The 17382-nt window shown below is 45.2% G+C and overlaps 2 protein-coding genes across 2 annotated transcripts; both read left to right on the forward strand.

Annotated features, from left to right (window-relative positions):
- The first annotated feature begins 728 nt into the window (after positions 1–728).
- Positions 729–4659, forward strand: sypl1 (synaptophysin-like 1). Its single transcript, XM_088406502.1, has 5 exons — positions 729–1151; positions 2824–2942; positions 3041–3245; positions 3321–3512; positions 3781–4659. The coding sequence occupies exons 1-5, from the start codon at positions 1080–1082 to the stop codon at positions 3910–3912; spliced, it is 720 nt and encodes a 239-aa protein (XP_088262628.1). The 5' UTR covers positions 729–1079; the 3' UTR covers positions 3913–4659.
- A 1137-nt stretch (positions 4660–5796) lies between these two features.
- On the forward strand, positions 5797–16332 carry atxn7l1 (ataxin 7 like 1). Its single transcript, XM_088407052.1, has 12 exons — positions 5797–5943; positions 6357–6404; positions 7585–7755; positions 9120–9285; positions 10141–10421; positions 10560–10642; positions 11113–11315; positions 11396–11618; positions 11746–11867; positions 12167–12565; positions 12640–12826; positions 13228–16332. Exons 1-12 carry the CDS (start codon positions 5847–5849, stop codon positions 13243–13245), a joined length of 1998 nt encoding a protein of 665 aa, XP_088263178.1. The 5' UTR covers positions 5797–5846; the 3' UTR covers positions 13246–16332.
- Positions 16333–17382: the final 1050 nt, after the last annotated feature.

Genomic DNA, 17382 nt, shown 5'->3' on the forward strand with positions numbered 1-17382 from the left:
GGAAAAAGGTATGACATTTTACTATAGGTGACAGATTTTCCGGTTTAAAATTACAATATGTAAATAATTGTAAGAATTTTTTTCGTATCAATGCAATTAAAAAGTAACTATTTCGTTCATGCTAAAAGGCTAAGACATTTAAATATTACAGTAATCGAGTCAATGAGCTTTAAAACATGTTTCATTGAGATATTATTTGTTTAACGAGCAACCGAAATGATCCTCTTTAGCCTGAACAAGCGTTTAAGAACTCAATACTACACATCCCACAAGTCATTGGGTTCGTGACGCCCATAAACAAGCCCTTGAGCACTTGATACTACACTTCCCACAATGCATTGTCATAATAAAACACCGCAGTTTCACCAAAAGTTTGGAATTTGCGAAAAAAACGGTCAGTCGTCCGTTTAAAAAAAAAAACTGCTATACGTTTTAAAGTTTACTTCCTTATTTGACCAAGTTATGATTTTAGATTTAAAGGTTTTGGAACGTCACGGCAACTAAATTATGACGCTTTTAACAAAAGCGGTTGACGTCTAATTTGTTTTGTGTTGGGTAACGCGTTGAAATTATTTCCTTTAAAAAAATAGCAATATTCGCCTTTTTTTTTAAAGCTGTCATATGACCCAGTCGCAATCGAGGAGGCTCACGCGCACGCTTACATTTAAGCCGAAGCTGAGCCAAATAAAGCCACTAAATGTTGCATATTAGACACACTATTTATTTTCCGGAACGTTACCTCGCAAGGCGATGTAAAATTTTAAGAAAGGTAAACACTCAAATGTTCCTCTGCCCGTCAAATTCCTCGCTGTGAAAAGTGTCGGATAATTTGTACTGGAAAAAAGTTTATCGTAGCTTCGGTACCGAATCTAAGCAGTCGTTATTCGAATTTTCCCCTCGTGTTTTTTTTTTTTCCCCCAGCTGCTCATTTTTTTGCTTAAAAAAAAAAAAAGACCACGTCACGCTGTCAAATCACTCCCACTTTTTTTTTTTTTTTTTTACCTCCTTGTGTGGGACCAACATCATCTATTCTTACAGTTCGGGCTCGGCTTCGTCAAAAGAAGTTTGGGATTCAAGTCATGATGACCGGATTTCGGCTCAATTTATCTCCGCTGAAGGAGCCGTTGGGCTTCGTCAAACTAGTGGAGTGGGTGAGTGAAAAAGCCTGTATATGTGTGTGGTCAAGTAAGTGGGTCAGAACCAGAGGACAAGGAGGTGCGGTTTTTTTGTCCTTAATTCCTCATTTAAACTACTTCTTAGTAACAAAATAAGATTTGAACACTTGCCTTGACTTTTAATAGTTGATGCGTTTCGACAATGGAGACAATAGCGCTCTATGATGTCACGCTTTGCGAGTAATTAAAAGGTTTGTTCATCACGATCAAATACAATTTAACCGACAGGGGGCAGTGTAATATAGTCATGAAGACGAACCGCAGCATCAGTATTTCTATTTTTTTGCAGAGGATAAATAATGTACGCATGTGAGCATTGTTTTATCCGACGGCAACTATCCACTGCTAATAGTCAGCTTTGAAACGGCGGCCTTCAAATGACTCGGTTACAGATTAAAACCACGCTTAGTAATAATTCACCTCGTGGAATAACATTCCGGAGGAAATAGCAAATTTACTGCGTATTTGTATGCATAGCGATTTCCTGAGACATATTTTACTCCCAACCGGGTCAAATTGTGCATTGTGGCCTCCGCGGGCTTCCTTGCAGCTGTTCTATTTTCCTCCGTGCTGGGTCACATGTTGATTGTGAAAGTGTTAATTATGTCATATGATGAGCTGGGAAACAACACCCAGGAAGTTGGCGTCATCATTCCGCAGCGGGAATACAAAGTGGACCTAAACGCTTCCTGAGATTGGAGTATTTTGAAAGTAAACAGGAAGTCTGGAATGCAAGGAAGTGAGAAGGATGTGGGACCCAGATGTTGAGACAGTCACCGTGCGCGTCCTCTCATTCATCGTTGCCGCCATATTGTCGTCTCATATACGCTCTATGCAGCTTCAAGTTTTGATGGGGGTGGGGCAGTACATTTTTGAGCAGGAAACGCACAGGGGCCGGTGACATAAGGAGGAACATCTGGTTTGAGGCCTGGAGGTGTTCTCCGGGCCGAAGCTAATATGCTAAAGCTCCGCCTGGAGTCAGCACTTTGAAACAGAACACACCCTTAACCCCTGGCTGTCCGGGGACTTATCACACAACTTGGACTGACTTTGAAAGGGTCATTTCAAATAATACTTTCAACCCGTCAAAATGTTCAGTGTGGTCAGCTCTTTCTGGACATCCATATTTTTTTGGATTAATTAAGGATTAATGCATGAAACGCGGGGTATTCAATATGTCCAAAATTGACAATATTTCCAATTTTGAATGGCAGTAAATGAGCCCGACGTGGGCTAAATTTGACATCTATAGATTGTACCTCTCGATCTCTCATGGCATATTGAAAGTTGTCATGTTTTAGCAATCAATCTATGCAATATTTTACCCTCCCAGTGGTTTAGGGTCAGAAACGTCATTCTCCCACTCTGGAATTTGGGCGAGCCCAAAGTATCTCCGCATATTAAGTAAAGAATGGCGTTTGAGTGCACATTAGCATCACATGATCTCCACGCTAAATCGCATTTGACTACCGCTAGGAATTCTGCAGTGGAATGCTCTCCACTTAAACCATCAAAAAACAACAGGGTTATCTTTCCTGGAGAAATACTTCTTGCTGTGGAATTCATTGGATTGTTGCTGCAGTTGAAGGGTAGCGCAAATGATTTTCAGAGCGCTTTTGATGCACCGCTGACTTGTCGTTCCAAACAGCTGACGGCCATATTTGCTTTTGGAAGCTGCGGCGGCTTTGTGGCCAAGAACGTGGTGTCCATCTTCTGTGGCGATGGCAGGAACGAAACGCTCGACGTCAACTTCCATTACCCCTTCAGGTGACGACATGATTTTGTTTTTTTGGTCATGGAATGACTGCTGTTTCCAAACTTGTGACAAGTACTTTTCAGCTAGCTGATGTGCTTTGTGGCGCCAGGTTAAGCCAGGCGTCGCTCATCGAGGGCAACGCCACGATTTGCAACCAATCGGTGGGCCCCACTCACCTGATGGGGGACTCATCCTCGGCGGCCGAGTTCTTTGTGGGAGTGGCCGTCTTCTGCTTCCTGTTCTCCATGACCGCCCTTTTGGTTTATTTGGGCTACATGCACGTTTACAAGAACTCTGATTTCGGACCCATTTTGGTATAAAAAGTCTACACACCCCCTCATTTGGACATAGTTCAGCTTTTTTATGCATTTCCTGCGCGTGCGTTGTAGGACTTTGTGATCACGGCAGTCACGGTGTTCCTGTGGCTGGTGTGCTCGTCCGCCTGGGCCAAAGGTCTGCAGAACATCAAGGACGCCACAGGCACCGAAGGCATCGGTGCCACGGTAGCGCTTTGCAAGGGGAGCAACATCACCTGCGAGATCACCGAGTTCGCCAACCTGCGGACGCTCAACATCTCCGTGGTGAGGTTTTGCATCTGGCGTGAAATTAGCATGATACAACATGACAGAATTGCACGATTTTCCATCAAATGCAAAATGGAATGGAAGGATGTGTCAATGGCGCCCTCTACTGGATTTTATGTGCACATACACTCCTGAGCTCCTGCGCTTTTTTTCCCCGTCACAATTTGCTTGGAATCACCACAAACAAGGCCGAGCTGAGCCAGGAAATGTGCATTTGTTTGTTTCCCAAATATTTTTCTATAGTCTTTTCCAAAATGCTTTTCAGGTTTTTGGCTACCTCAACATGTTCGTTTGGGCCGGCAACGCCTGGTTCGTGTACAAGGAGACTCGCTGGCACTCGCAGAAAATCTCAACCCAACCGGGACCGGGGAGGCAGCAGGTTCCGGCAGCTATCTAATACATGCAAACACACAAGGGTTTTTCTACTGTAGTGGGGACATTTCCATTGCCATAATGCATTTGCTAGCCCCTAAACAATTCCAATTGAAAACTAAAATCAAAAACAGGGCAGAATTTGTGAGGTCCACGAAAATGGTCCCCATAAGCGTAAGGTCCCCACAGAGGCAGTAAAACCCAGATCTGGGCCCCACAATGCGCATGCACACACACACATTAACACCTTAATATAAAGTTGGCGATTTGTACCCAAACATTATTTGTACCAGCCAATGATATTAGAATTTTAAATTTCTTTTATTAGAATTTTAAATTCCTTTTTTTTTTTAACCGCATAGATTGCTTTCCATGTTTTATTTAGTAGCTTGGCCAAAGAAGGTCAGGTTCCTCATTAGGGGAAGGTACTCCTGGCACCTAAAAACTGAATTTTGTTGTGTCATGTGTTGTTGTTTTTTTTTTTTTTTTCAGACAAGATGACTCAGAATGGGGGAGGGGGGGACATTAACTCATTCAATGCCAGGGACCTATTTTTACGTTTTTTAAGTGTGCGGACATTAAATACCGGATACTTGAGTAATAAATTGATACTAAGAGATAATATGACAAAAGAAGGCCTGATATCGTCCTGATATGGCACTAGTATCTAATAAAAATATCTCTGAATTTATGAGTTTTTCAAGCAACAAGTGTTGAGTTGTGGAATGTAGTCGTTTTTATATGCTTTTTTTTTTTTTTTTTTTTTTTTTTTAACCATCAACAAGCACTTCTTTTTCCAAAGGTGGAATCAAGGCATGCCATCATGGCAATGCCATAATCAAATAGCAAGTCAGCATACAATTTCCGTTTATTCCTTTATGATCTTGTTACCCAGTTGCCAAGGAAATATTTTTGTTGGCATTTCCAACCCACGGCTTTTTGCCACGCAGCTATTTGAAACGCATGAGCATCCCCGATTTCACCTTTGAGATCTTAAATATTTTCATCTTGACTGTTTTTTTTTTCTGCTACTGTTTTATGTTTGACTTGTTTGCATTGACTTGGCTGTAAGCTATTTTCAATGTATTTGTGCTGCAATTTGCCAAGAATGTAAGTAGATATGAATATAGATATGAATATCGAATTAAAAAAAAAAAAAAACAAGATGTGGGCGGGGTATACTGGTGATGCCCCCCACACATTCTGTGCCCTAAATCGCTTCTCTTCCTTTTAATTTTGCCATTTAAATCATTTGCATTCTACATGAAATCATCCGAATCTATATGGAACTTGGTGTATTCTGTATTACAAAACGAAGCGTAGTTGCTTATTGTAGCCACAAGAGGGCAGCGCAAAACATGGAAACGCTTTTGTAAAACTGCCCTGTATTTACAACCTAAACTAAAAGAATTTGAACCTTATATAGAGCCGTACTAAATGTGTGAGTAGCAAATACAAAAGTCAAGTGCGTGGAGGGGATGCAGAGAAGACGAGTGCTTAGTAAATGTATTTGTTGACGCTTCTAGTTCTCACGAAAGCGTTTTCGGTTGAAAAAAGTATGATTGAACTTTGAAACTATATTTATTCAGCAACTTCAGCAGATAGTGGGTAAAATTTGAAGCTGACTCGATCGCTAAAACGAATTACTTTGAAAGGAAATATACCCCCCCTGTCAAAGTTATGCATGATAAACATTCTTTTTACCATCAGACCTTCATTCAAACCATTTCACCTGAGTCAAATTTAAGCTGAACCGTTAGGTCTTCGATTCCTTCTCCGCTGACCTTTTGACCTCACCGAGTCGTGACCCTCGCTTGTCGCTCCCCCCCGCCAACAAGCGACATCTACTTCCGAAAGGTGCCGGAGATGACGTCACGGGCCCGTTCCAATTCGCCCGCTGCGTGCGAAGGAGCGAGAGAGGAGGGACGGCTCGCGGCAAAGCAACAAGGAGGAAGAGCAATGGCGACACTGGCTCGCCTCGTAGCGAGTCCGGACGCATTCCTCCGCGATCTTCGGGCTTCGATCGGCGCTGCGGCTCAACTGCGTCACGCTGACGGTTAGTTGCGAGTGAGCGCGGCCGTTGATGTTTTTGTTTTTGCGAGCAAAGTGTAGGGAAGTGCTCCCCCCCCCCCCCTCCCCGTCTGTCAAAAGCGGCCAAGTAACTGTCAAAAAATACGCTCGCCACTGACCAATGGGGAGCGCGATCGGCGAGGCGAGGCGAGGCGATGCTATGCGATGCGATGCTTGACGCTGCGTGTTGTCGGCCCACTTGACGCCGACACCGAAACCATGTTTTAACTACTTGGAAGTTTGCTGGGCTGCTTTTTTAAAAGCGACAGCCGATGCTAACAAGCTAATGCTAACTCCGCTGCGTTTGTGCGTGCATGTGCGCGCATGCAAAGTTTGGAGTGCGTCTTATTTTCCATTTCCGGTGAACGACTTTTTGTTTTTTTGTTTGTGTCCATGCAGACTGCGATTTGGAAAAGTGCCACGGAGAGTTGTGCGCCGTCAATGAAGGTGAGTGGAGGAAGTTTTGATGCGTGATCGTGCTTTTGCTCCACTTGAGCTTCATGTTGCGCTTGAGCGACGGATGTGTCAACAAATCGAGATAATCGATTACACTTCAGCGTGCACGAGTGGGTTTCATCTGAGGTTTTGCTTTTATTTTAAACTGTAAAATTGACTTTGTTTACAGCCGGAGTGGGGGAATTTAGTCGTGTGTATCACGGGCAAAATATAATCGAGAAGCACTGATCTAGGGATGGATGGTACTTTTTATTTGAATAAGAGTTCAATTTTTGTTTACCCAAAAAGTTTTGTTTTTATTGTAGCTAGCCATATAACATACATAACTACTTCTTAGAATTAAAGTGCAAAATGTTTATGTTGTGCGAGCCAACTGTTTGCTGTGCGTGTGAAGGAAACGAAAGGCGTATGTTACTTGCCAGCCAATCATAGGGCGCATATCGAGCGACGCACATGTAAATGCTTTTCTTCTTTGCTGTTTTGGGGGGTCTCTGTGCCCCAATCCAGAGCAGCCAGGGGAGTTCCTTCACACCTTGGGGGTATAAATACTCCCAGGCGCACGTCACTGTTGAATCACGGCCGAGCTGCAGCCCACACACACAAATAAACACGGGGCCGGGGAAACTCTTCACACAGGCTGGTCAAATACGCCCCCCCCCCCCCCCCCCCCACCCCAATCTTCTCCACTTAGAGCCAGAGCGGAGCGGTGCGCGCTGGCTGGCAAACAGTCAGCAAAACATACCTCGTCTTCGGATAGGCTTCAGTGTGTTGAAGTGTATGCAAAAAAAGCCGAGTTGACGCTCCAAAAAGTGAGCAGAAGGGCATGGCACAAGTGACGCAACCAGCTAGTGATTTGTAGTTTGTGGAGTGGCGATGACAATTTAAGACACAGCCATTAACCGGTCCCTTCCGCCGCCTACTGTCTTGAGGTAAAACATAAGTCATCAAAGAAATTTTTGTTTGCTCACAGTTTGATTGCCGCTCAATGAACTATTGCAAAAATATCAGGAAAATCAAGCTCCTAAATCCTATTAAAATGCATTTCAAAAATTGTCATTGTAATGGTTTTATCTGGTCCAAATTGTGGACAATGATTATTTTTTCCCTGTTGATTCTTTTGTAAAAAAAAAATTCTAATTTGTAACATAATGTCACAAGGGTTAATGCTGAGTTTGTATACAGGGCGGGCAGCGTGCCATTAATTGGCCGGTTCGTCTGATGATGGCGCTTCTCGCCGCCGTCCTCAGGGATGCTCCGCCGCCATTGCTGGAGGACTTTGATCTGGTCGTCTGCCATGTCTGCAATCAGGTGGTCGCTCCTCACGGCTTCCTCACGCATCACGGTCAGATTCCGTTTTGATTGTCCTTTTCTTGCATCTCTTAATATTTATGACAGGCTAACAAATTGTTCAAATGAGATCCTGACCAATAAGGATTTTTGTCTTTTTGGGGGAACCAATTCCTTCTGAGAACTGATTACGTGGAACTTACCGTTGCAAAGCTAATGGTACCTGCACCCCATGTACATTTTAGGAAACAAATGACCTTCTGCAACCTATTTTAGTTAGCCTTGCAAAATCTGCCCTTGAGCAAGGCACCTGCCCTCAAAGCAGAATGCCCCAAACATCAGCCTGCGAGCTGCTCCTGACGCTTCTTCCTGCACGTGCTCCAAGAGCAGCGTCTGCTTGAGGTCCAGAGCGTGCATGCGCGCACACACGCACGCACGCACGCACGCACACACACACACACACAAACTGCTTCCTGAGAGAAAAAGGAGACACCGGCGTAATTGCCTGCGCACGCATTCTTACTTTCAGTTTCACAGTGGAACGAGGTCAGTGGTATTGTGAGGGCGCGCGCACACACACGCAGGCGCCGGCTCCCGGCAGCCGCTGTTTTGTCCCTGCTCCTACAAACTCCCCCTCCCCCTTTTCCAAGCCTCGTTGGCAGCGGTTCTGCTTACTGACACGCACACAATCGCCGGGGTGGGGGGAACAACAGGTCGAAGAAACACTCATTACACAAGCGCGCGCGCACACGGCGAGCTTGAAACGCCAGAACGAGTAACCGTTAGCTGCACGTGAAGTTTGCCTTCATGAAAACCATCTTCAAAAAATGCTTCCTCCCATTGTCGCGCGTTTCCCATCATTTAGTGGCAAAAAGAGCCTCCACTTGCGGATTTTACTGGCCAATCGGCGGGCCGCGCGGCCGTAACGACAGGCGAGGGCGCGCGGTAGCCCGCTTGCCCTCGTACCGCAACGTCTCGCCGACCTTGCCCGGGCGGCCGTCCATCTCGTACGTAATCAGTGCTCGGAGCTCATCCGCTGATTTTTCCCGGCCGCGTACCTGGACTTTGATCTGGATCCTCTCATTGCAGCCCCCCCCCCCCCCCGCTTCCGCTATTTACTCACCTGCCATCCGCGCGCACGTGAAACAAGCAAAGTCTGTCCGCTCGTGTTGATTTTCCCCTCTCCGCCGTTTCCTGCGTCCGTCCGTTCAGGTAATCGGGGTTTAGTTTCCCAGTGAGACAGAGAGCAGGACCCCCGGGGCTCCTCCGCCCCCTCCCCGCCTTGCCCCCGCAAGGACATGCATAGCAAGAGCCGTAAGTGGGAGCCGCCCCCCCTCATTTATTCCCGTCTTTGATCAGCTCGGCCTCCCGACGCATTTCCAATCGATGGCGGCAAATGCCGCTTTTGTCTCGTTTCAGAGAAGCGCCACGGCTCCCCCGTCCCTTCCGGGAGCCCGCCGGTCCCCGCCAAGACCCCCGCCCGGGACGCCCCGGCCTTTCGGATCCCCAAAGATTTCCCTCAGTCGCGCTTCAGCAAGGCGCCGCTGGCCGTCTATCCTCCCAAGGGTGCTCGGAGCAAGCCATGGTGTGCTATACACTCGACACCCACCTGCTGTAGGAAAACGCACTTCACTTCCATGTTGGCCTGGGTGATATATCGGTTTTTAATTTTTGCTTAATTTTTTAAAAATAATATCAGTAACCGTCAGTTATGGTTTGCGTGGTTTGCTAGGGACCCGCTTCAATCGGTGGGTTTTCAGTATGTGCAAAATGAACAATATTTCCTATTTTGAATGGCAGAAGTGAGCCTAACATGGGCTAAATTTGACACCTATAGGGTGTACCTCTCAACCTCCCGTTTGCAAGCATTTAGAAGAGTGGCATAGTGAAAGTTGTCACGTTTTGACAATCTATCAATATTTTAGCCTCCTATTTTTTTGTATGCTTACTATTTGATATCACACATCAAAAACTTCAAAAAGACAGGTCACGCATTGCAAGTTGTCACCGTAACTGTCCTGGCTTTCCACATGAAAATATTTCCAGACGTTATCATTAATACCTGACGTTGGTTTCCCGCAACAACGAGCAGAGCGTTCCCCGGACCAGCTACGTTTCCGGCTTGTTACATAGTAGAATTTCCTCCTATTAGCGTAGCTAATTGCTTTTATTGTGTCACTCATGGCCTTTGAAATAGAGGAGCAAGATGATGTCATGTTTTGAGTATCCTAATCAGACACAATTTTTTTTAGCAAACAATGAGAAATAACCCCTTTTTTTAAAACTATTTTTTAATATAATAATTGTATATGTGGAGACTGTGACGTGCTGAAAATTCATACGTTTCACTGTAATGCGGTTTTGAAAAGAATTACTGGCTTATTTTTTTTGGGGTGGGGGTGGGATACTGCATAATGACAGCCGCCTTTCCTCCCTCCAGTGTATCTCTTCCAGTTGTGAGCCTGGAGAAGATGCCATGCCTCAGCAGAGCAAACTCCAGCCCTCAGGTGCGCCTGAGCGCCCCGTCGTCCTCGCCCTCATCGTCCCCCGCCAGGCACCCGCCGCCCCCTCCGGCCACCCAGCCCAACGAGAAGCTTGCTAACGGTCGGGGCAACGGCGGGCGCTCGCCCGCCCACCGGCCAGCCCCATCGTCGTCGCCCTCCGACAAGAAGAATCAAAATGGTGCCAAGGCTTGTTCCAGGCCGCACAATAGACTCTCGGGTTTGTGTTTCCAGGAATTCCGTTTCGGCTATCCATCCATCCATCCATCCATATATATATATATATATATATATATATATATATATATATATATATATATAGCGCTACTTTGATTTATGTTGTTGTTTTTTTTCCCAGGAAGAGTGTTTGACCCAAATAAACACTGTGGCGTCCAGGACCCTGAGACCAAACAGCCGTGCACACGCTCCCTCACCTGCAAGGTACTGCACCATACATCCAAAGCGTAGTCAAGGAAGTTTAGAAATTATTTTAAATTGGATCATATTTATTGAAATATTTTTTTGTGGCGCCGATGTAAAAAACAAACAAAAAACAATTTTTTTTTCGAAACATACTGTAAATTTTGGACATGAGCCTCTATTTTTTTTCTCACGCTTTGAACCCTATTGATTTTTGAGTCTGAACTACTATTTTACTCTCCGCCAAACTCATCAGGCATTTTACTGTTGTGTTTGCGCATCTCACGTTGCAGGATTTTCGAAGCTCCTCAAAGTGAAAATGAAACCACACTTTCTGCTTTTGGTCTTTCATGAAAAGTCCTGTTGAAAAGACTGTCGGAAAGATTGTTGCTCCAATGTGTTAGGTCTGCAGACAACCGTGCGTGGGCAAAACACTCATACCCCACAAAGCAGCCAATTAGAACTCTCCTCCCCTCGCCCTCCTCTTGCAGACTCACTCCTTAAGCCACCGTCGCGCCGTGCCGGGCAGGAGGAAACAATTCGACGTCCTCCTGGCCGAACACAGAGGCAGGAGCAAGGAGAAGGAGGGAGCCAAGGAAAAAGACAAGGACGTCTCACCTAGCAAGCCTCCCCGCCCCAACGGACGCCCTCTCTCTACTCTGAAATTGAAGCTGGCAAACGCACACATACCCAGGTAAGAAGGCTCCCGTTCATGTTTGCCCCCACCAGGGGGTGCTGTCAACTAGTTGCTACTGCATTTTGCACCCACCCCAGGGCTCCAGGCGTGGCCAGCTCCATGCCTCAGCCTCCCCCGGCAGCCGCGGCAGCCATCCCCGCCGGCCCTCCCTCCAACCCGGCTCCCTCGCCCCGGTCCCGGACCTCAGCGGCGGGCGCCGACGCCGATCGGCTCTCCGGCGACGAAGGCGAGGCGCGGACTCCCGACGATGCTCGCGGACCCGCCCTTCGCTTCTCCCGCAACCACCCGCAGCCTTCGGGGGTAAATGCAAACCTACCTGACATTTTAGCTGGATTTCATGCGCTTCAAAACCAGTTCCAGCCACAACTCTGTTTGGGACATTTTATGGATTATTTTGTCAAGCTGTACCTACTTTTTCTGGTTGCAGCTTTGCATATTCAGCAGCAGGCTCATGGGACGAGGCCACTACGTGTTTGACAGGCGGTGGGACAGGATGAGGGTGGCGCTCCACAACATGGTGGAAAAGCACCTCACTGCACAAATGTGGAGGTCAGTGTTTTTGCATCCATTCCACACCAAAGGTCAGTCAAAAAATACGCTGCTGATGTTGCGGTTCAGAAGCATTTTTTTCCGCAAGGTCTTTTTTTCTTCCTGAACTTTAACATCTTACAACATTTTACACCTGTCCCACTCTAAGTCTAATGTGGAATGCGAAGCGGTCTAACGGCCTGTTAATATTCGATCTTGTTGGGCTTCAAATAAAGGCCCTTTTGCTCAGAGGTTGTAGCGTTATTGGAGAGCAGCAACTCTTGACTGTTCTTCAAGACATCTCGCGTGTCTGCTTGCAGAAAAGTTCCTCTTGCCGCCGAGAGGCCGCCGTCGCTTCCGGTCCCTGGCGCGTTCCGTCCGGCGGCCCCTCCCTCCCCCGCTTCGGACACTTGTCCTCCTTTGACGGCCTCGTCCGGTTCCGTCTCCCGCGGCGCCTCGCCGCCCGGGGCTTTGACTTTCCGAGCCGCCCCTCAGCCAATTTGGCACGGGCCCAAAGAGAGATCGGACGCCGCGGCGCAAGCGAAGAGAAACAAGCCTTCCTATCCGTGCTCCTTTCGCAACGGCTATCATCCGCCGGGGCCGGACGCCGTCTCGGCGAGAAAGAAAGTACACGGGCGGGTGGGAAATGGCCTTTGGCGCTGCGGCGGCCACTGGTTGACCAAAGCCGATGGCCCGCGTGGTCAAAATTCAAACGGCAGGTAGGTGGAGGCGCCACGGTCCCGACTGCGGCGTTTGCGCGTCCGATCACGAATTCCCGTCGTCTCCTCCCCAGTGATCTCGCCAACACCGATATGTCGTACTCGTCCGGCGGGGAGCTGGCGGCCACCCCCTCCTCGGGGGCCTTCCGTTACGGGCAGAAAGCAGAGGGGAGGAAGAGGACGAGCGCCGGCTCTTACCAACGCAATACCGGCAACAAGCTGAGCAGGTTGGGAGGTTCTGCCGGCGACCCCCAAAGACAGGTGGGCCGGACTTTCGTTATGCCATAGTAACTCATTCACCGCCACCGTCAGCTGGAAATATGATCGATCCATCGGTAACGAGTTGCCGATCAGTAAACGCTTGTTCGTCTCTGTGGACCCTGTGATTGGCTGACGACCAGTGGCTGAAGTCAGCTGAGATAGGCACCAGCAAGCCTGAGTCCCTTGTGAGGACAAGCGGCTATAGAAAATGGATAAATGGATGGAAGAAACACCAAAGTATTATGTCAAACTACATTTAAAAAAAAATGACCCTAGCTTCATGCTAATGAACAATGTGAAGCACCATAGACACGCTAACAGAAATGAGCATAGTGTATGTGGTGAGTACAGAGCATTAAATACAGGAGATGCCTAAAGCACTTTCTTCCTCCTCCCTACAGGCCAAGTTGCATCACTGACACCTGTTTGGTAGAATGTCAGGCAACGACCCTCAGCAGACCCCCCCGCCCCCGAGCGGGAGCTCCCATATAGTTGCGTTCACAGCAGCAAAGCGAGCTCATGACTCTTGGCCCGCTTTTCACTCGCGAGTCCCCATCTTGGAGGACGTCGGAGCAGAAAGAATAGCGGAGACAGTGGAAATGAGGAATATGTTGTTTTTTTTCTTTGTTTTTTTTTATACTTTTGGAGCTTGCAGACTTCCTAGTTGGGTTTTAACCAGCTGCTTTACCCTCCAACCATGCCTCCCCTCCTTCCCTCTTTTTTTAACTGACCATTTTATATCAAGCCGCTTTTTACGCGCACTCTCGGCGGTCTTTTGTCCCCGTGTGCATTGTGTCCGCCCAGCATGGCCGTGTTCAAAGTGCTCTTACTGGCGTGGTCCTCCATCGCTGCACATGACAAAAACATACGTTAGCCATGGATGACGTTCATTGGAGTCCAATATCGGAGGAAGGATGAACACAAGCAAACGCTATTTTAGCAGATTTTTCTTCCATTATGTTTTTTTCTAGGTTGCCATGTACATTTAAAGTCGGAGCTAAAGGATTCATTATTTTTGAAGAAATGTTGAAAGGATTCTATTGGAAAATATGTACATATCTGTTTATGGTTACTCTATGGTATTTATTAATGATGTCCCCCTTTTGTACTGAGCTGCAGAAGGAAGGATCTAAACAATTTAACTCAGTCAATGCCAGCGATGCGCTTTCACGTTTTTTTTAACTCATTCAGTGCCATGGATGAGAATCCTCATCTTTTAAAATAGCAATAATAATAAATAATACAACTATGGTCAAATACGGTTTTGAATACCTATTATAATCCAATTGAGCACTGTAGTGCTAACTGACCACTGGATAGCAGTGTTTTCACACTTACAACACAACTGTTACCTACATCAATTCTAACTGAAGATTGGAAGTCAATATTTCATATGGCAGCAGCCATATTTACATAGACATAGCACACAATATTATGAGGTTTCCTTTTCCAGTAATGCTTGGCACCACCCTCCCATGAAATATTTCATGATAACTAGACCTATCATTTTTCAAACATACTGTTGGTTGTTAAAAATATTTATTTGCAAGTGTTTGAAATCTATAATCATTTAATTGTTCTTTTTAATGAAAAACAGTCTCAATCTTACACACCGTCCCTTTACGTACAATCAGGACATTAATTTCTAGATACATGAGGGTTAAAACGATACTTAAGAATCTGGGATTGAATGCACGGACTCTTAAAAAAATAAAGAAAGAAAGAAAAAAATGTGAAAATACATCCTTGGCATTGAATGGGTTAATTTTGACATCAAAGGCCTGAATTCTCCCCCAAGATGCAATGTAGGCTTCTTTTGACCTTTGACCTTTATGTGACACACTTTTTCTTACAGGTATGATTTATGTGCATTAGATACTTAAGTGGACACTACCGCCGGGAAATGTTTGCTCTGCATTGCCCATCTCTAGCTTAACTCATTCAATGCCATGGACATATTTTCATGTTTTTTAAAGATACATAAGTATCGATTTACTACTTAAGTACAGTATGTGCAAATCAACATCTTTAATGTACTTAAATATTATAGTATCTGGGGTTTGATGCCTGAACTCTTTTAAAAAAAAAAACGTGAAAACGCGTCCATGGCATTGAATGAGTTAATAGTGAGACTCCACTATGAATGCTTTTGTGGGGAATGTGTCCATTTATCATCACATGAGCAGACAGAGCCTACAGGTGCTTTTCAGGCAAGACATTCATACTCTTCAGTATGAATCTGACTTTCCAAGGCCCTCTTTGACAAGTCACCCGTCAGTATGTTATTTCTACCGTATCAGTGCTCTATTATAACGTTTATATACAGTGGCTGTAAAAAAAAAAAGTGTACACACCCTCCCGGTTTGATCACCAGCATTAGTAATGGCAACCACATTATTTCACTGTTTACTCCCCCATCAAAATATGTTTTCATTTGAGCCGTAAAGATTATAGGAAATGATTCATCTTGGTCTCACGTTTGATATCCTCCCGAGACCCAGCATGTTGGTTTGTGTCCCCTGTTGTGTCCATTGTGTCTCGGCAAGACAGCAAGCGAATTACATCCAGCCGAAACATGTGTTTGGAGGGCAAGGATGCCCTCTACTGAGCACACTAGGACTTGGTAGGGATAAGACGCGAGATGTGGAGCTAAGACGCGTGTCCACTACAGTGGACACAAGTGAATAGGCTGGCTCTCGGGAGGATATCACACAAACTTGTAGCCAATGTGGCTGATTAGAAAAGCGAGACTTATGTTCTTTATTGTTCGATAACGGTTTCAAGGGCCTAACATTCCTCTTTTCATCACTTCTCTTCAATTTTGATTTTTTTTAAAAGACTCAGCCCAGTGTCTTGATCCTTTTGTTCGTAGGAGCCCCGAGAGGACGACGCAGCTAAAACAAAGTTCTTGAATGTTGATTTTTCCACGTCGTTATCGTGGCTTTGTTGTTAACGTTTCCTTTCCTCCCTGTTTGCACTTTGTAACAAAATCTTTAACCGAGTTCTATTTATATATATTTGACACGCTCAGTCAAAGTTTATATTTGTATGTCTCTGACAACTGCAGTAAAAAGGAGTTTTAAAAAAAAAAACATACCATCGCACTGTTCTTATGAATGTCTTCGACTCGCCTTAGTATTAAAATATTTTTGTTTCACTGCCGTCAGATCAAACAAGTGTGACTTATCTCATTGCACTACCACGTGATCTGTATCTATGATTGTGGAAATTGCAACGACTCTTCTGACTCAAGCCTCGCGAGTCCAAAATGGACACAACAGTGGACACAAAGGAAAATATGAATGATATTGAACTTTTTTCAATGAGTGAAATATATTTTTCAGCCTAGTACCCCTAAACCACCCCAAAGAATTTTCGGAGTAAATTGTGCGGATTGAGGTGCAATCCCACAGAAGGGAACATCGGTTAACCCCTTCGAGGTAAGACGGACATTGTAACTCATCGTGGACACTTGAAATTGATTTTGGTGGGCATCCCCCCCCCCCCACAAAAAGTGCATTTAACACAGGGGTGTGTCTGCTACGACTTATGTGCCGAAATGTTAAGATGGTATAACAAGTATAGATGTGCATTGCACAGCACTTTAAGGTGATGTCAGTGCACCCTGCGTGTTTTTACCAAGATGTTTTAAAATGCTCCATTGGGCCACATCCAGCAGCACCGACGTGACCCCCCCCCCTCCTTCAAACACTAACGCACCCCACTCCTCAATGCAAACAGCATTCTTATGATAATGGATTAATGCTGGTGCTTAAGTTAATTGTGTGTCGTCGTGGGCACTCTTTTGTTGTTTTACTTTCATCCTTCTCAAGAAAAGAGCCAAAAGAAAGTTGTAGCACTCCAAAAACACTTTCCTTTAAGATATGGAATGACGAATATCGGAGATAGAACGTAAATAAACATTTAAACCGGTGATTGCCAGTGTTTTATACGCGGACCCTCTAGTGGTGCCCAAAAGTGTCACTCCTTTTGTATACAGTTCAGATGTGTTTAACTTTTAAATAACAGATTTGCATTTGATATCGAAGAATTGCTTGTTTACATGTATTTAAATACATTTTATTCAACCTATTACGACATTAAATTATTTGAATGTTTGACAAATCCACTACTCGTCGAGCACCAGTGACTTTAATACTCATTGTTTATTTACATTTTGGGTCCAGTTTTAGAAAGTAAATAAAGTAGGCTGCTAGGCTTATGTATATTAGTATATAGTATTGACTAGACTAGAGTATATTTATGTGGCGGTTCATCTCGGAAGCTACATGCCACAACATTATGCTAACAAATAGCATTGCAGATGAACAGCATAACTTGACATTTTTGCATTCTCTGGCTGTTTATATATATATATATATATATATATTCGACCTGAAACAATAATTCAAGTTGTTGTCCATATTACTCCTCGCTCACCAGTAATTTACTCTTAAATTTTGATATGGAGTCGATGAACCTGCTGTATATTCCTTGACTGAACATTAGTAGGAGACTTTGACGAGAGTAATTTTGTCACAAATAAGTTGATCAGA

The sequence above is a fragment of the Hippichthys cyanospilos genome, chromosome 22, assembly GCF_059441005.1.
Source record: "Hippichthys cyanospilos isolate Australia breed blue-spotted pipefish chromosome 22, RoL_Hcya_1.0, whole genome shotgun sequence".
Lineage (NCBI taxonomy): Eukaryota > Metazoa > Chordata > Actinopteri > Syngnathiformes > Syngnathidae > Hippichthys > Hippichthys cyanospilos.